The sequence below is a fragment of the Meles meles genome, chromosome 11, assembly GCF_922984935.1.
Source record: "Meles meles chromosome 11, mMelMel3.1 paternal haplotype, whole genome shotgun sequence".
Classification (NCBI taxonomy): domain Eukaryota; kingdom Metazoa; phylum Chordata; class Mammalia; order Carnivora; family Mustelidae; genus Meles; species Meles meles.
This window is the reverse complement of record NC_060076.1, coordinates 19,395,785-19,413,214: the sequence shown is the minus strand read 5'-3', so window position 1 is coordinate 19,413,214 and position 17,430 is coordinate 19,395,785. Positions and strand designations below refer to the sequence as shown.

The window sequence follows — 17,430 nt, the reverse complement described above, 5'->3', positions numbered from 1 at the left end:
GGGGCTCCCCAGGGTCACCCAACTATTAAAGAAAAAACAGCAAAGCTAGGATTCGAACCCAATCTCCCAGACTCCAAGCCCAGAGCTCTTCCAACTGTATCATCTATCCTAGAAGAAGCTGAGATTGTGAAGACACAATCTCATTTCGTGTTTCATTCCCCGGCCGTCTGGTTACCCACGGTCAAACCCTCTGGCTCCCTCGGGGTCACCCCTTCCTCCCCAGCCCCTCCAACGCCAACCTATCTCATTATGCAAGGTGGGCTCGGATGCCACCTGGGTCCACTGCTCCCATCGCTGCTGCCTTGGCTTCCCTGATATCAGGATTTACCCCCAACACACACCACCACTTTAGGTGATCTGTCTCCTGGGCTCCAGGTCCTTGTCCCTACCTCGCTCACTGTCACTGCCCCCCAAAGCCCTGAGCAAGTTCTGGTGGGGTGGTGCGACGTTGCGGCTAAGGCCACGGGCTGCAGAACAGATGCCTGGGCTCCATCCGGTCCGCAACCATCAGCACCGTGACCTGGGCAAGTCAGTTTCACCTTCTCTACGTGTCCACCTGAACAAATGGAAAATGTGGGTCAGAGCCACCTCCCCACAAGGGCGGCCTGAGGATTTAATGAGCTATGTGTGAAGTCGATGACCAGGACCTGGACGCAGTCAGCCTTCTCCAAAGCTCGAGCTAACAATACTATTTCAATAATTGCTGGTTGCCCTGACCGACTGGCACCCGGGAGCTGCCGGGTGTGAGCTCAACCCAGCTCCCGCTTTCTCCACTCTTCCCTCTCCATGCTCCACAATGAACCTGAGGTCAGGGCCACTGCAGCCACCGGCGGTGTTTGCAAAACAGCGATCATAAGGAGCTCAGCTGGTTCGCCGCCCAGCATCACGTGGGAGGCTGCCCTGCTCTGAGGACTGCTGGGAGATGGGCTCGGGAGGTGGGGGCACGGCTCCTACTGCTTCCTCTTGAGCACTGGAGGCATGCAGCCAGGGTGGGGGGCTCCCAGCTGCGACTGACTGCCCCGCTGCGGGTCTGACCGAAATCAGCTGCAAAGAACTCCAAGCACAGCTCCTTCTCTCCCTCAGCCCTGTGTGTGCAGCCCTGGCGCCCGTCCCCAGCCCACGGGAGTCGGGCCGCTCACCTTGAGTCCGCTGCTTTCTGCTTCTGAGCCCGGGTCCACACCGGTGACGTAAATGCCCAGGCCGTACTCGGCTCCCCCGCGGATTGTGAGGCCCAGGGACCGGCCATCCCCCAGCACCAGGTTCACCTGCAGAAGGGACAGGAGATCGCTGTTCGAGGGCCTGAGGGGGACATGAATGTCGTGGGGGGCAGCTTAGCAGGCTCTGGAGTCCTTGGCCTATCCCAAAGGGCACACCGATTCAGGCCTGGAACATTCCAGATCAGCTGCCCCAGCTCTGCCTCCAACTTCCTGAGTGGCCTTGGGGACATCCCTCTCCCTCCCGGGGCCACAGCTGTAAGTGCTGGGAAAGAAGGGCGATGAAGGAGGTGACCCCTAGAATTCTCTAGAGTGATGTGACATTTCAGGTGTTTACTTGTGCTCCACACCGTGGGGACCATAGCCCCCCCCCCCCCCCCAGCTGCCCTTCACCACACCCTTCAGCCAGGGAGAGCCTGCCCTGGCCCTAGGTTCCTACACCTTCCATCCTCCTTAGGATCAAAGCTAAGTCCACTCCGCCTCCCTGGGGATCTCCTACCAGCCAGGGGTCCCCTGCCGACCCCCCAGCAGTCTCCTGCTCTGCCACCCATTCCAGCGGCCCATGGCAGTGTGGCTTCAGCTGCCCTTCTTTCTAGAAACACAGGGAGCACTTGCCAAGTGCAGACCCATTGCTGGGCCAGGGGACCAAGAGATGACCCAGACCAGTCCTGCTCCCAAAAGTCTCAGCAGAAAGGCACAGAGACCAGGAAGCCGACCTTCATGGGACAGTGTGATCAGTGCACAATGGGGCAGCTCAGAGGCCACAACAATGCAGAGAAGGTGCAAGGTCCTGACCAGGGGCGAGGGTGGTGGCTGGGGGGCTTCCGGGAGAAGGTGACAGCTCTGAAGAGATTGGAGAGTGAGCAGCAGTCAAGCCAGCAGCGGCCCGCAGGGGTGAGAAGGGCTTTCCAAAGTCAGCACGCGGCATTAGGGGAGCGTGCTTTGCTCAGGACAGGATTGTGGGGTGAGTCATTGTGGCCTAGGCGGGGAGCGCTGAGGGGGAGCTGGGGGGCTAGGGGACAGGCAGGGGAGGCTGGGGGCTGATTCCGGAAGGCCTCATAATCCATGAAGGAGCCTGCAGGAACATGCAAGTTACATATGTCCTGAGTATGAAAGAGGAATTAGGGAAAAGGAGGAGTTGCACCAGAAAACCTGGAACTCACCCCAAAGGGTAGAAAATATCCCTCAACAGGTTAAGACCGGGACAAGGAAGGGACCCAAAGAGAACACAGTCTTTTGCATATATTAATCCCACTTAATTCTTCAACCACTCTGGGTGGAGATGGTGAAGGAGAGAGACTCAGGTCCAAACTGCCCGATGCGGGGGGAGCTGCTGTGTGATCTCAGGCAAGATCCTTAATCTCTCTGTGCCTCGGCCTCTTCACCCACAAAAAGATGAAAATAGCCTTACAGGGCTTCTACGGAAAGGGTCCCATTCAGAGACAAATGCAGGCTAGTTTCTGGGCCACAGTGAATGCTTGACAAACGTCAGTCACTGCTGGTTCCACTTTGCATGCGACAAAATCAGACAAGGCCACCGAGCCGCAGCTGACTCCTGCAGGCTGGCAGACGTCAGGAGAGGGCCCAACAGACGGAACGCCTCTGGGGCGTTTGGTTCTAGGACTGCAGGCTCTGGGGTGGCCCCAGCCCCTTCAGGCCAGAGTCAGCTCCCGGTTTGCTCCCCCGAAAGAAGACCACATTAGAAAGGACAGCAGCTGTGAGGCCCCCGTTGCTCTCAGGGGGCACCTGGGAACGGTCACCCAGCAGCGTCAGAGAGATGGATGTTCTGGAAACGGCAGGCTCTGAGGACGGGCTTGACAATGCAGCCCTTGTGACGGCCCCACCCCGCCCCGTGCAGCGCTGCAGCTGGGACAACTGTGAGCTGGCGTGGGTTCGAGGCCTGCCCTGTCTGTGATCACGATCACGTGCAGGTCTGGGCCCCAGGGGGGTGACAGCGTGCTGGTTACAGGTGCCGGCTCTGGAGCCAAACCGCTGGGGGTTCGTCCCGGCAGCAACACTTGCTGGGTGTGTTACCCTGTGCGGATGCCTCTGCCTTCTCATCTGTAGAGACGTGGAAACCAGTCATATCCACTTTACTGGCATGTTGGGCATGAGTGGGTCCACACCCCTGGAGCGTTCAGCATCATGGCTGGCGCAGCGCAGGCACTCAGAAAACACTGGCTGTCGTTCTTATCTTCCCTGTGGCCCCGGCCGGCCAGCAATGGGGCTTGCGTGCATAGATGAGGTGCCCTGGAAGGAAGGCCGAGGCGTCCTCCCCGACGCTGCTGCCTCAGAGTCCGGGACGGGCCGTGCACTTGAGCTATGGCTGGTGTTCGCTCCACTCGCTCACCCAGCCCCCCATGTCTGCGCCTCGTGCAGGGCACTGGATCACAGGAGCATGTGACAAGGTCCCTGTCCCCAGGGCGGGGACTGCTGGCTGCCGGTGGCTCACCTCCCCCCACCGAGCAGCTCCCATCCAGGGACTAGGAGAAGAGGGAAGGTGAAAGCCCCACCCCTGCCTCCTTCCGGATGACCCTGTGGGCCAGCGCATCCCCTGCTCCCCCGCGGCAGGCGTCACAGCCACTGCGCCCGCTGCCCAGTCCCGTGGCCCCGTGCCCTGTTACCAGCGTCGAACTCAGGGCACTACCCTGCTGTGGTGATGAACGACCACACACTTAGGGGCTTCAAACAGCACAGATTTATTATCTTACAAGCCTGGAGGTCAGAAGTCTACAGTGAGTAGACAAGACTGCATTCCCTCTAGAGTCTCTGGGGGGACGGTTTCCTTGCCTGCCTTAGCTTCCAGAGACCACCTGCCTTCTTTGGCTCACGACCTCTTCCTCCATCCTCAAAGCCAGTGGGGGTAGCACCTTCCCACCTCGCTCTGCTCTGGGCAGCATACCCTCTTTTTCTGACTCAGACCCTCCTGCCTCCTTGGGACCCTGGGGTTGCAATGGGACCACCCAGAGAATACAGGAGACTCTCCCCATCTAGAGAGCCTTAAGGTAACCACATCTGCGAAGTGGCTTTGGCCAAGGAAGGCGACATCTTCCCAGGCTCCAGGGAAGAGGGATGAGCATTTCGGGTCATCATTCTGTCCACCACAGACACTTCCCCAGAAACCTCCTCAGGGATATCTTGGTCTCAGAGTCCATTCTGGGGAGCCTGACCTCAGGCAGAGTATCCCAGAATTAGGACCTCCGAGCTGAGCCGTGAAGGCCTAGGGGGTCAGCTAGGGAAAGGGGGAGGGAAGACAAGTATTTTGGGCGCAGGAAGGTGGCAAAAGCTCAGAACTCAGACACAGCACAGCCCCCAGCAGTCCCGCAGGGTTCTGTTTGGCTAAAGCAAGGTGGGGAACCCGGGGAAGGGACAAGATTAGCCAGTGGGGGGCCAAGAGCCAGGCCTAGAAGACTGGGCTTTAGGTGAAAGAGAGACCTGCTCAGATTCATTCGGATTTTGGGAAGACTGCCGGCCAGGTCCTTCAGGAAAGCGTGTGCACCTTGAGACCGTGGCGGGGTGGGAGTGAACTAGGTGGGGCCCAGATCTGGGGGAGGTCGGTGAGACCCGCTGAGGACAGAGTGTGTGGCTCCCTCCCGATCCCCTGCCATGCCCGCAGAACGCACCCCTTCCCCCACGCTCTGCCTTCAGGGCCTAGGGCACACATACCTAGAGTCCAGCTCATGCAGTGGCCTGGAGTCAGTCACTCTCCTCCCCGAACTGGGATCCCCAGCTCCAAGCCCAGAAGATTCTGGGAGGAGAGAGCCAAGAGGAGCCCCCCGACAGCCAGATGGCAGCGGCTGTCTGCGGCAGCCCCTCTGAGTCCTGAGGATGGAAACACACCTCCCCGCCTCCCCACCACCTCCCCATAAATCCGTTACGTGGGAATAAAACAGCCTGTATCACAGAGCTGTAGTAACAGTCCTATCCACCACAGGGTAATCTGCCTCAATCACCTGCGGGAATTCAACCAGCATTTGGCAGGGAAAATGGTCACCTACGGGAAAGGACACTGAGCTGCACCATGAGAACGCCACTCCCACCGATAATATGAATAACTCGTTAAATTAATTAGTCACTAAACGTACTGAGTATTTCCTGAATTCCAGGCACTGGATGCATTGCCTCATTTAATCCTCTCTCTTCCTCTGTGGTTTCTATTGTTATGCCCATTTTCCCAATGAGGACACTGAGGCAGGAGGGCTGAAATGATGTGGCCACACAGCAGCTGGCCAGTCTTGGCTTTTAACCAGCATGCTGTGTTGCCTCCCACAGCCCCAAGTTCAAATCCTGAGTCTTCCCCTTACTGTTGGGAAACCAGGGGGCAGGGCCCACTTCTCTGATTTTCAGTTTTCCCTGTCAGATAAGTTGAGAGTCGAACATCGTACATGGGACAGGCACTACTCCCCCCTAGCCCCTTCCTGCTTTGCCCTAGAACCCTGACCCTATCAAGGAAGCAACAGAGCAAACCCCCCCCCCCACCTCCAAGATGTAGTTAGTCTGGGCCAAGCCTGTTCCCCTCTGCCTGGGACGTGGGTAGTCTGGGCCAGTTCTGGCCAACGAACATGATGGAGGACATCTGCTGGTGGATGCTGGGAGCGATTCTGCCCTCAGAGAAAAAAGAGGCATAGGCATACGGTGAGAAGGGCCTTCTGCCTGCCTGCCCTGCTTCCACTCTGCTTTGGACACAGCTGTGATGGCAGGAGCCGCAGCTGCCATTCTGCAGCTGGGAAGCAAAAAGCCAAAGACAAAAGCCAACAAGAGGAAGGACAGACTTACCAACAAACTATACCTGGGGCCTCCTAGCCCCACACTCCTCAAGGCTTCTGATAGCCTGGACATTCAGGCCCGGGCAGGGTGGATATAGGCACGATGACTCCTTCATGGACCTCAGATCTTATGTCACCTTCTCCATGAGGCCCTCCTTCCCCAACCCTAGAATTAGCCCACCCATATATTGCCCCATGCCCTTTTCTATATACTATATATCACTTATTTTAACACACACACATGCACACACACGAACGTAAGCATTTCAAGGCAGTCATTCTTGGCTAGTTGCTGCTATACTCCCAATACTCAGAACAGTTTTGGCCCACTGTAGGTACTCAGTAAACGTTTCAGGGTAAAAAGATAGGAAAGGTACGTAGCTCCTAGCTGGCACTTGAAACATGACGGCTGTCACTGGAAGGAATGACTATGCCCTAGGCACCCAGGCATTGTGCTCCACACTTCCGTATTCGAGTGCTAAGCCCTCAAACAGTCCCCCGTGGCCACCAGGACTACCCCCGTACTGCGGACAGGGAAACTTACTAGACTAACCTGAGGGTGGGTGGCTTATCTGAGGTCACACGGTCAGGAAGTTCAGGAACCAGGCTTCAAACCCAGGCCCAAAGTCCCTGCTCCCTCTGTACCAGGTTGGGCCTCAGCCCGAGCCAAGGGGCAGGGTGCCTCTTGTCCCAGTGGCTGGTCAAGTGAGTCTGGGGGAGCGGCCACTGCTGCAGCGGGGTCTGGTCACAGCCTGGAATGGGGGCTGAGGGTCGAAGACACCGTGATGGCACAGGACTAGCCCATTTGCTTGGGGACTAACGACCAAGGTGGGTGACACCTGGGCCTTGCCATCGGCTGTTCCTGCCCCACTGCTCCCCTGAGCGACTCCCAGGTGCTGACCAAGACTCCTGGCGCAGTGAGCAGCTGGGCCAGAGGGGGCCCCTCCTGAGGCTGTGCGCAGGCCAGGCCTGCAGAGCCAGAGGACACCCAAGGAGGTGCGGGGGGGGGTGGGCGCGGGGGAGACGGCACTTCCCTCTCAGTCCCGTCCAGAAGGTAAGGAGGACAGGACTTAGGATCTGAGGACAACTTGGCCCACCGCTCAGAGGCTGTGTGGCCTGGAGCAATTCATTCAGCCTTTCCGCACCTCCACTTTCTCATCTGGAAAACGGCCCTGCTGCTACGATCTGCAAATAGCCTACCGATCTGGCTTCAGAGTCAAACGACTCCATGAAACTGCACTGAAATCTGAAAAGGTCAGAGCAGGGGCGAGCCGCTGGGCGTTTGGGTTCTCTCGCTCTGGCTGCGGTGTGCATCAACCGTTCATAACCTCTCTCCGGAAAAAGAGGGTGACAACGTATGTGTGGCCTGTGGAAACAGCAAAAGCAGAAGAGCCTCTTCTGAAAGCCCTTCTCTGTTTCCGTGGGGTATGCTGCACGCCCCCCTCCCCGCCCCCAGAGCGACTGTCTCTTCAAACTAAGAACCCAAGAACAGGTGTCTGGGCCCCGCAGCTCAGAATCAATGGCAGGTTGGTGGGGAGGCGCCGGCCTCGGAGTGGGACCTAGGAACAACTACGCTCATCCCCTCTGCCCCGAAGACGGCCTGCAGCCCACCTCGCTCTCCCTCCCTTCTCCCCCACCACATCCCGGCCCTGCAAGCACGTTCAAACCACCCTCTGCATCAAACCACCCTCTGCTTCAAGCCATGTGAAAGAATGAGCTTGCCCCCTGCCCCCCTGACTCTGAACACCCACACGGGGAGGAGGCTGGCAGAGTGCGGGAACCTTCCCCCAAAGGTCTATTTCCTACCTTCGAGGTTCATCTTCTAGAACCAGAAACATGATGGGCTCCAGGGGCTCTTTTCTGTTTTTCTCTTTACTGCAACTAGTCCACTTCCCTTGAAGGGGGGCCCACAGCACCCCTTTTTCTTCCTGCTCTTGTAAAGGTCTTTGCAGACCCAGAATCGATGTCACCCTTGTTCCCCTGCCAGCCAGGAGGACACTCAGTGACTCCCTGCTGCCAACAGGAAGATGTCTCTGGGGCACACATACTCCCAGCCTGCCACCCTGCCCCACACTCTGTGTCCCAACTATAACTCCCACGGGACACCAGTGGCAGGGGAGGGGGGGACTAGAATCCATCTAGTTCTTTCTAACCTCCCTCCCACTGCCACACCTTTCCCTCTGCCTGGACCACTACTCCTGCCACTGCCATGTAGCCAAACTCTAAGGCTTACCTCCTCCAGGAAGCCTTCCTAAATCTCTAGCTGGCAGGAGCCCCTCCGTACACCACAGCACCCTCCCGGGTCCCTTTACAGAGCATGCATGACATCAGACCTTGGGGCACCTCAGCTTGCCTCCTCTGGGCTCCTCATGCTGGGGGCGGGGGCAGCACAGGGTGATGTGAGGACAGAGGGCTGGGAAAGAGAGATCTGGCCCTGCCCCTGAACTCTACCCCTCCCATCTGGGTGCCCTCGGGCACCGCCATTGCTATGCTGAGGCACCAAGTTCCTAGGGAAGGTGGGGGAAGACCTGCACCGCTCACACCCATCAGAGCATCGCTACAAACAAACAAAAACAAACAGACCAAAAGAAAACCTCAGAAAATACCAAGTGTTGACAAGGCTGTGGGGAAACCAGAACCTTCATGCTCTGGCTGGTGAAGCCACAGTGGGAAAACAGGACGGAGCTTCCTGAAAGCATTAAAAACACAATCACCATATGCTCCAACCACGGGCTTGCTGGGTGCTTCCCCGCAAGGACTGACTCCGAGAAACACTGCACAGCCACGACCAGCAGCTTTATCCACAAGAGCCAAGAGGACGACACCACCCGGGTGATCAAAATGTGGTCCCTCCGGACAGCGGACCATTATCGGCCTTAAACAGGGCAGAAATCTCATCACGTGCTACAACCAGGACGAGCGCGGGGGTCCTGAAGACAAAGTGAAATAAACGAGTCAGAAAAAGACAAGAGACCATCTCTCTACTCGCGCGAGGTGCCCAGAGGGGTCTGATTCCGAGACACGCAGTGCACGGGTGGCCGGCAGGGGCTGGAAAGAGGGACGGCTGCCCCTGAACGGGTCTGAGTTTGGCAAGAGCAAAAGCGTCCTGGAGGTGCGGTCACACAGCAGTGAGCACACACTTCATGCCCCTGAACTTGGTACCACTTACGGTGGTGAAGAAGATACAAGATATGTGAAGTGTGTTTTGCCACAATTTAAAAGAAAGCCCGGAGCCCTGGGATTCTAAATCCAGCCCCTAAGCCATTGTGTTTCCCAGGGAAGAGGGCAGGGTAGGCTCCACCCCATCAGCCCCAGCTGACCAGGAGAGAACCCCGAAGAGGAAGGCCTGACACCTGCTGAGCTCGGATGAGCGTCACCTCCCTTGTGGGTGAAGGAGAGGTGACAGAGACAGGGAACGTGGCTCTCCTCCCTGGGCACATGGTGGCAGCTGTTCACACACCCACAACAATGCCAACTGGGGAAACAGATGGCCACATCCTCCTCTTTGACTTTGCAAAGAACAGTGTGTGAGGGTCGGATCACACAGACTGGGATTCCCACCCAGCAAGCATTGAGTGAGCTGCTACCACACCCCAGGCTGTTGGCAAGGTGTTTTGTTTTGATTCAGGCATTCACGTAATAAGTACTGAGCGCCTATGCTGTGCCAGGCACTGATCCAGGCACTGTGAATGTACCAGCACCCAGAACCGACATCCGTACTGCCGCGACATGAACACAGTGGTGGGGAAAGCAGTCCCTACCGAGCCTCAGAGCAGTTATGCAACTTGTCCAAGGTCACACTGCTGGTAAGCGGCGGAGCCAGGATTTGAACCCAGGCAGCCTGGCTCTGGTGTCTTACCCTCCCAGTCGTACTGACGCTCTCCTGTGTAACCCACCCCCCCACCAACGAGCATGTTCCATGTCACTGTAGCTGTGGAGGCTGAGGAGCACTCAGGATCGGGAGCCCGGAGTGAAGTTCCCTGCTGCCCCCTGTGCCTCTTCACCTCTGAGGACGGGACTGTAACCTGAGAGCAGATGGGTCTGACTCCCAGAGAGTTACATCTGTTCTTCCCTTCTGTTCCTTCCTTCGCCCTCACAGGACGGCTCCACACTTCAGCGTGGAGAACAGCGTTATCGGGAGCGGCTGCAATGCTAGAAGCAGCTTTAGGGGACAGTGTCCAGCGCTTGTCCCAAGTCTCTTAGCGACGTGGGATTTTCACAACCACGACCGCCTGGGCACGCTCTCTAGAAGGTGTGCATCCACTGGGGTTGGGCTAGGAGAGCTGAAGGTTGGTACAGGAAGTCTGGGAGTCTGGTCGCAGTGATCTGGAATGTTAGATAATTCCAGGACCCCAGAGAGAAGACAGTCTGAGCCTGTCAAGCTTTGGGTCCAGGGAACAGAAGGGCGGTTTCCAGAGAGATTTCCCCACAGCCCTCACAACAGGAAATGGGGAGGTTTCCAGGATGCATCCAGGCAAGAAGAAGAACGGAAGGGAGGGAAGGAGCTTGTCTGGAGCTGTGAGATCTGTGAAGGCCACTCTGGTGTGGTCCAGGGTGTTTCCTGCCTCCTGAGGTCTCTGGTCCTCCCTGGAGCACAATTCCCTAAGTCTCTACCTTCTGTTTTCCTACATAAGTTATTCTAAGATTCCTAGAGGGCACCTGATCTCCTCCCATCCCTCCCCTCTACTTAATTCCAGCAACAGGGCCCTTCTTGCTAAGTTTTGAGGATGTGAACTGGTTCTTACCTCAGGGCCTTTGCACATGCTATCCTTGCTGCCTGGGATTTTCAGCCCCCAGAGAACATGGCAGCTCCTTCTTCCTTCCCAAGTCTCAGCTCAGAAGTCACCTCCTCAGAGAGGCCCTCCCGGACCACCTCATCTGAAGCAGAGCTTCCCTCTCTGTCACTCTCCACCCCTCTGTCTCCGGATTTTACTTCCTTCCATCACTCTTCACCACCTTAATGATCTTGCTCACCCTTGCTCCTTTCTGGATTATGGTCTCATTCCTCCCATGAACTCCAAACTCACTGGAAGCTTCTCCACAGCAGGGCCCCATCTCTCCTGTCCACTTCTCTAATGCGCCCTCCCATCACAGCATGAAGCACACCGCAGGTGTTCACTAAGTACTGAGTACGGGGTGACCAGGGTGACCCGTGGAATGGGTCTTAGTTGCTACACTGCCCTGAGTCTCTCTTGGATTCCTGTGCTTTGAAGTGTGGATGACAGCTAAGCCAGCTGGGTGGCCGTGAGGATTCACTGAGGTGCTGAAGCCCAGAGCCCAGCACCCATCAGCACCATGCCCAACATAGGAAAGGGGCTCAAGGGAAAGATAAAGCCAGTTCCCTGCCCAGTCCTGGAAGGCTGGCCTTGAAAATGACTTCATGCCTCAGGCAGCCTTGCTGGCTCAAGATTGCTACGGAGCACAGATCACCTGGCGGGGTGGGGGTTCGAGCCCACCCCTGCCCACCCAGCGCTGCCACCGCAAAGCTGCCTGGGCAGCTCGGGAGGTGGGGGTCTACCACTGGGCCCCCCACCGCGGCTTCTCGCCTGCCCCAAAGCACATTAAATGGAGGGGTGGTCTCATGGGTGGGAAAGGAAGGCTGAGCAAGAGTCTCCAGAGGGCAGACCTTGGCCTGGAACCCCAAAGAAGAAGGTGAGCCGCCCGGCCTCGGCCTCAGAGCAGTTATGCAACTTGTTCAAGGTCACACTGCTGGTAAGCGGCGGAGCCAGGATTTGAACCTGGGCTGTGGGTGTCCAGTTCCTAAAACATCTGGAGAGCTGCGTGCAGGACTCACATTCCTGGTCTCCTGGCAACCATGGGGTGCCAGGCAAACGGCACCCACTGTGATGCTCAAAAACTCAGGGGAATCATCTCCCGTCTTTTTGTTTTTTAATTGTAACAGTCATGCTATGAGGGGAGGAGGGCTTCGATGCCCCTACCTCCGTTTTTGGGTGACCACACCCCACGGTGCTCGTGGGCCACATGCCTACCCCTGGAAAGAGCCAGAGAGCTGACATGGGGGAAATCCCTTTCCCCTGAGAGGTGCACCCTGAGCTCCCCGCTCCGCTTTGGATCTGGAACTGCCCACACCCTGTCAGTTCTCACTTGGTACAAGGGGACCAATACGAGTGCCTGCTGTTGACAACCCGAGACACATAGCCGCAGAGGGTTCCCTCGGAGCCTGCGGTCAGGCAGCTGCGTGCGGCCATGCCCCTGGGTCCCGACCACCGAGAAGTCGAATCATGCTGAAATGAAAGCTGGGCTCTGAGCGCTCTCTCCTCCCTTTTCCATTCCAGGGGCTAGTTTGGGGAACTGGCGGGGTCGCAGCTTCTAGCATCAGAAGGGGCGTGAGCCCAGGGGAGGACGACGGGGCTGAGGGTAGGTCCCACAATAAGACGGGGGGGGGGGGCAGAGCTGCCCGCTGCTCCCTCTGTTCGGTGTCAGGGAGAAATAAACGATCTGATTTAAGTCACAGTCTTTGGGCTCCTTGGGGGCAGGATCTTAGCCTGTATCGGAATGTACATCGCATGGATCAGAAAGAGAAGGCGACAAGTTCAAACCCTTCAGTAGGGCCTTGAGAGAACAGAGACCCGAAAGAACCAAGCCCCTTTATCCAGCCTCTAAGAAGCGTCCCCGTTCTGAGTCTGGCAGGGAGAACGGGGTCTCGGGGGCCCAGCCTCCCCCACCAGCCCTCCGCCCCAGCCGGCGTGCTGAGGCCAAGGCCGGGCGGCTCACCTTCTTCTCGTCCCCGCCTTGCAGGAGGTTCAGGGCGCTCCTCGAATCCCCCTCACGCTGCCTCAGGGTGCTGCCGTGGCTCAGGGGCAGGCCCGAGGGCGGGGAGATGCTGCGGCCCTGCGGGTCCACCCAGGTGTAGATGTGGCTGGTGACATACCCCCCAGGGATGCGCCCCGCCGAGTACACGGACAGCACCAGCTTCTTCGAGCCCTTCAGAGCCTGGAGAGAGAGAGGGGCACAGGGTTAGCAGGAAGGGGGCAGCGAGGGACACCCCTCCCAGTACCCGGAACTTACTTCTTTCAGGACCCCACACCAGGAGCAGGAGGCCAGCCCCTGAATCACCAGCACCCCCACAGCCCCCGGGCTCTTTTTCCCCTAGCCCTCAATTTTTGTCCTACGGAAACAAGGTCATCAGTCCCACCCAATCCTGAAGTGGTCCAAACGTAAGAAACACGATCACTCAGCATAAGTGTGCAGAGAAGAGTTGACGCAGCAGGCCCAAGACTGCACCCTTAGGAAGGCCTGCTTGGCTGGCACCTGGGAACCTAGATTCTGAGTGCCCCTCCCATTCCTGAACCTAGCTCACTGCGCCTACGCTCCTCGTGCAAGCTATGCGGGGGTCCGGAATCACAGAGAGGACCTCTGTGACCAGATCCCAGTAAAAACCCCGGCACTGACTCTCCAATGAGCATCCCTGGTGGACATCTCCTAGCTCATCCTGGGCTCATCCTGCAGCACGGGGAGACTCAGAGGCTTGTGTCCGCTTTCCTACAGACTTTGCTCCCTGAGCCTGTTCCCTGTGCTCATTTTGCTGTATATCCTTCTGTTATCAAGACATTGGGAGATGGAGAGGAGAAGGGAGTGGAGGGAAACTGGAAGGGGAGGCGAACCATGAGAGACTATGGACTCTGAAAGACAATCTGAGGGTTTTGAAGGGGCGGGGGTGGGAGGTTGGGGGAACCAGGTGGTGGGTAATAGGGAGGGCACGTATTGCATGGAGCACTGGGTGTTGTGCAAAAACAATGAATACTGTTATGCTGAAAAAATAAATAAATAAATTTAATATATCCTTCCGTTATCATAAATCTCTCTCTCTTTCTTTTTAAGATTTTATTTATCTGAGGGACAGAGCATGAGAGCACAAGGGGCAGGGGCGGTGGGGAGAAGCAGACATCCCCCTGAGCAGGGAGCCTGATGCGGGACTCCATTCCAGGACCCTGAGATCATGACCTGAGCCAAAGGCAGACACTCAACTGACTGAGCCACCCAGACACCCCTCGCTGGCATCAATCTTAGCCACAAGTACAACCATACCCTACGTTGAACCTGTGAGCCCTTGCAGAAGCCGGGGGTGGTCTTAGTGAGAGATGTCAAGAGATGAAACGATTGATAATGATAGCCGGACACTGATAAAGAGCCTGTCTGTCTCAGACACTCTGCTCCGTACCCGGCATGCTTTGCCTCCTCCTGAAATCCTCATGGAATCTTGTCAGGAGAGAGGTCCATTCTTCAGATGAAGAAACAGAGGCCAATCACCTGCCTATGCACTGGGAGTTAGGGTTCCTTTTCCACAGCAACTAATTTTGAGTGTAGACCCCACCTTCCTTCTATGTTTCCTAGTCTGGGGATGGAAGCACCAGGAAGAGAGGAGAGCCCGCGCTGTCCGCCCGGGGTGGACGCCGAGACTGGCCATATTGCTTTCCTATGGGGCACCTGGAGCTGAAATGATGCTGTTTATCCAGGGACGGTAACTTAGCGGGAGGATTAACAGCCAACCCTGCAACTGCGGGGGGCTAGAGCCTGCTCACACGAGGCTCACGCTGCTGTTAAAATCACATTTGTAAATGATGATGAGCGTACACAATGCCATGGATCCGTGATATGCTGTACTGTGCAGGGGGGCCAAAGGATCCCCATCCTATCTTATGGGATGACCTCAGTGATGCAGAGACAAAAACACACAGGAGAAACAAAACAAAGCCGAGGAGTGATGTGCCAACACACCAGCAGTGTCTCTCTGGGCAGGATTATGGGTGATTATTATTTTGTTCTTCCTTTTTCTCAATACTTTCCAAATGTTCCAGAATGACGATACACTGCTTTTGATCTCAGAAAACAAGAATAATATGCCTCAAAAAGGGGAATATCTAGCTCTCTGACTCCCCCAAGCTTGCCTGGATGTGCCCTGGGCTGCATTCTCCTGGTTCCCCAGTACTCTGGAAAGACAAAAGGGGCCAAGGGAAGAGCTTTCGCCCAGAGTGGGCATCTCCCAGCTGGACTGAGCCTCTCCCAGAGGAGGCAGGGTAAGCTGGGAGCTGTCCGGGCCCCTCAAGTCCATAGCTAAATGCCAGTTCCCTTCAACAGAAGAATGGATAAAGAAGATGTGGTCTATATATACAATGGAATATTACTCAGCCATCAGAAAGGATGAATACCCAACTTTTGCATCAACATGGACGGGACTGGAGGAGATTATGCTGAGTGAAATAAGTCAAGGAGAGAGAGGTCAATTATCATATGGTTTTGCTTATTTGTGGAGCATAAGGAATAACATAGAGGACCTTAGGAGAAGGAAAGAAAAAGTGAATTGGGGGAAATCAGAGGGGGAGACGAACCATGAGAGACTGTGGACTCTGAGAAACAAACTGAGGGTTTTAGAGAGGAGGGGAGTGGGGGATGGGTCAGCCCAGTGATGAATATTAAGGAGGGCACGGATTGCATGGAGCACTGGGTGTTCTACGCAAACAATGAACCATGGAACACAGCATTGAAAACTAATGATGTACTGTATGGTCACTAACATCATAAAAAATAATAAATCAATAAATCAATAAATGCCCATCCCCGGTGGAGGGATAATGAGAATATGGCAGCTCTCCAAAAGTCTGCTTTTACAAAGCGTTTCCCAGAAGACGAGCAGGGGGAGATTTAGCGCTCCTTCAGCAAGTCCCTGGGACTCCCCCTGATAGGACAGCTGGGAAGGTAGAACCTGTGCGAAGTTTGGGGGGCAGGATGGAGAGGCCAAGGAGCAAGCAGACCTCTGGGGGAGGAAGCAGGGAAGGGGGTCACAGGGTGGCAGCAGCCTCAGCAGAAACCTGTGAGGCACCCGTGCCTTCCTGACCCCATCCAGGATTCCCTCCTCTGTGAGGGCACTGCTGGCCGGAGGCCCGGCCCACTGGCCTGCTTCCTCCCTGCTCCCTCCCTCGAGAGACTGTGAGCCTGAGCCCCGCCATCCACAGGAACAGAAGAAAGAACAGAAACGGTGCACAGAGGCAGAACTGCATTTGAGTTGTACTTCTGTCCCCTGTGAGTCGTGAGTCCTGGGGCCCGCACTTCCCGTCTCAAAGCAGCACCGTGAAACATCACCCACTTCCCAAGGCGGTGGTGATTCCAGGAGACCACGCAGAAGGCCCAGGGCCTTTGCACACAGTAGGAGCTCAGCCCACTCGCCGCTCTGCCCCGGGCATCTGCACTGAGAAGGGAAACCAGGTGCAGAGAAGCCTCGTCCCGGGAGTGACACAAGCAGGTGGGCCGCGGAGAGCACGGCTTGTATTCGCACCGCTGGCTGCAGTGCAAGTCTCTTGGTCAGTTCTATAAATAGGCAGGCAGCAACCTTGAGAACGGAGAGGAGGTTAGAGCCTCTGGTGAGAAGAGCACGGACAGCGGGAACGGGGAGGGCCTGGGAGGTCACTGAGTCTCCCGCGCCTCTGGTCTCTTACAGAAGGGGACCCTGGGAGCCCGACATGGGAAGGGACAGAGAGGGAGCGAGTACGGAAAACACAGCCAAGGACACACAGGAGGCCAGCCCCGGGTAGCCCCCTCCACTCTGTGCACTCGATTCCCCCACCACAAGACTGAGGGGCCAGGAACTCTGATGGCCACTCAAGTGAAGACCCTTCCAGAACCTCCGATTGTTGGCCTTTTTGGTCAATGTGGGCTTCTGGGGGATCTTGGAGAGCGAGAACTTCCTCCTCCAAAACTGAACAAGCCCAAGACTCCCGAAACAGCGCTTGGCACCCCAGAGCAGGCTCTTAGGATACCGCCTGGTCGGGGGCTGAGAGACGCCACCCCGACGGCTACACCCACTGCCCTTTTTAGCCACGATGCGTGGGTCATGCAGGGAAGGCAAGGAGACCAGAGCGGTCTAAGAAGCTGGTTTCTGTCTTCTCACTGCCTTTCTATCTCTGTTTTTTTCACACAGCCACTTGCTTGTGTGAACCAAGAAGTGAACTCCAAAGGCGAGCTGGCCGGTGCCCCATGCCCGCACAAGCGCGGCCACCCACAGGCCCGGGCGCCGACTGGGCCTCGGCCGCACCCGGCAGCTCGGTCCTCAGAAGAACTAGCAGCTTCTCTGGCCGGAGCGAGCCTCCGCACACCACACGGCTCAGGCGGCAGAGGAAACTAGAAGGAACTCCGGCCGGGAGACAGAGGCCTAGGCATGGCCCTGGTGTGCCATAGGCTCGCTGGGTGGCCCGGGGCCATGTCCTCCTCTGGCGGGGTCTCAGTTTTACCAACCGGCAGCGAGCAGCTTGAACTCACTAACAGCTGAGGTCCTGCCCCACGAGGCAACTTCAGTGTCCTCTGGTTGGTGGCTCCATCAGAAAGAAAGGCAGTGTTTACCCATGACAGTCATGAGATGGGGGGCTTTGGGATACACAGGGACCGAGTCCAGGCAGCCCTCAGGGAGTGAGTCCTCAAGACTGTGCGGGCTAAGG

The 17,430-nt window shown here is 56.8% G+C and overlaps 1 protein-coding gene across 4 annotated transcripts in view; it reads right to left on the bottom strand.

Moving 5' to 3' along the window:
- The window catches only part of WHRN (whirlin), an 88,834-nt gene that overhangs the window by 52,219 nt on the left and 19,185 nt on the right, over nt 1-17,430 (bottom strand). For all 4 annotated transcript variants that reach the window (XM_046022348.1, XM_046022351.1, XM_046022349.1 and 1 more), the window contains exons 2-3: nt 12,716-12,934; nt 1,140-1,265 (exon numbers count right to left, since the gene is read on the bottom strand). In XM_046022348.1, the coding sequence (XP_045878304.1) occupies nt 1,140-1,265; nt 12,716-12,934 (345 nt within the window). The remainder of the gene's footprint in view (nt 1-1,139; nt 1,266-12,715; nt 12,935-17,430) is intronic.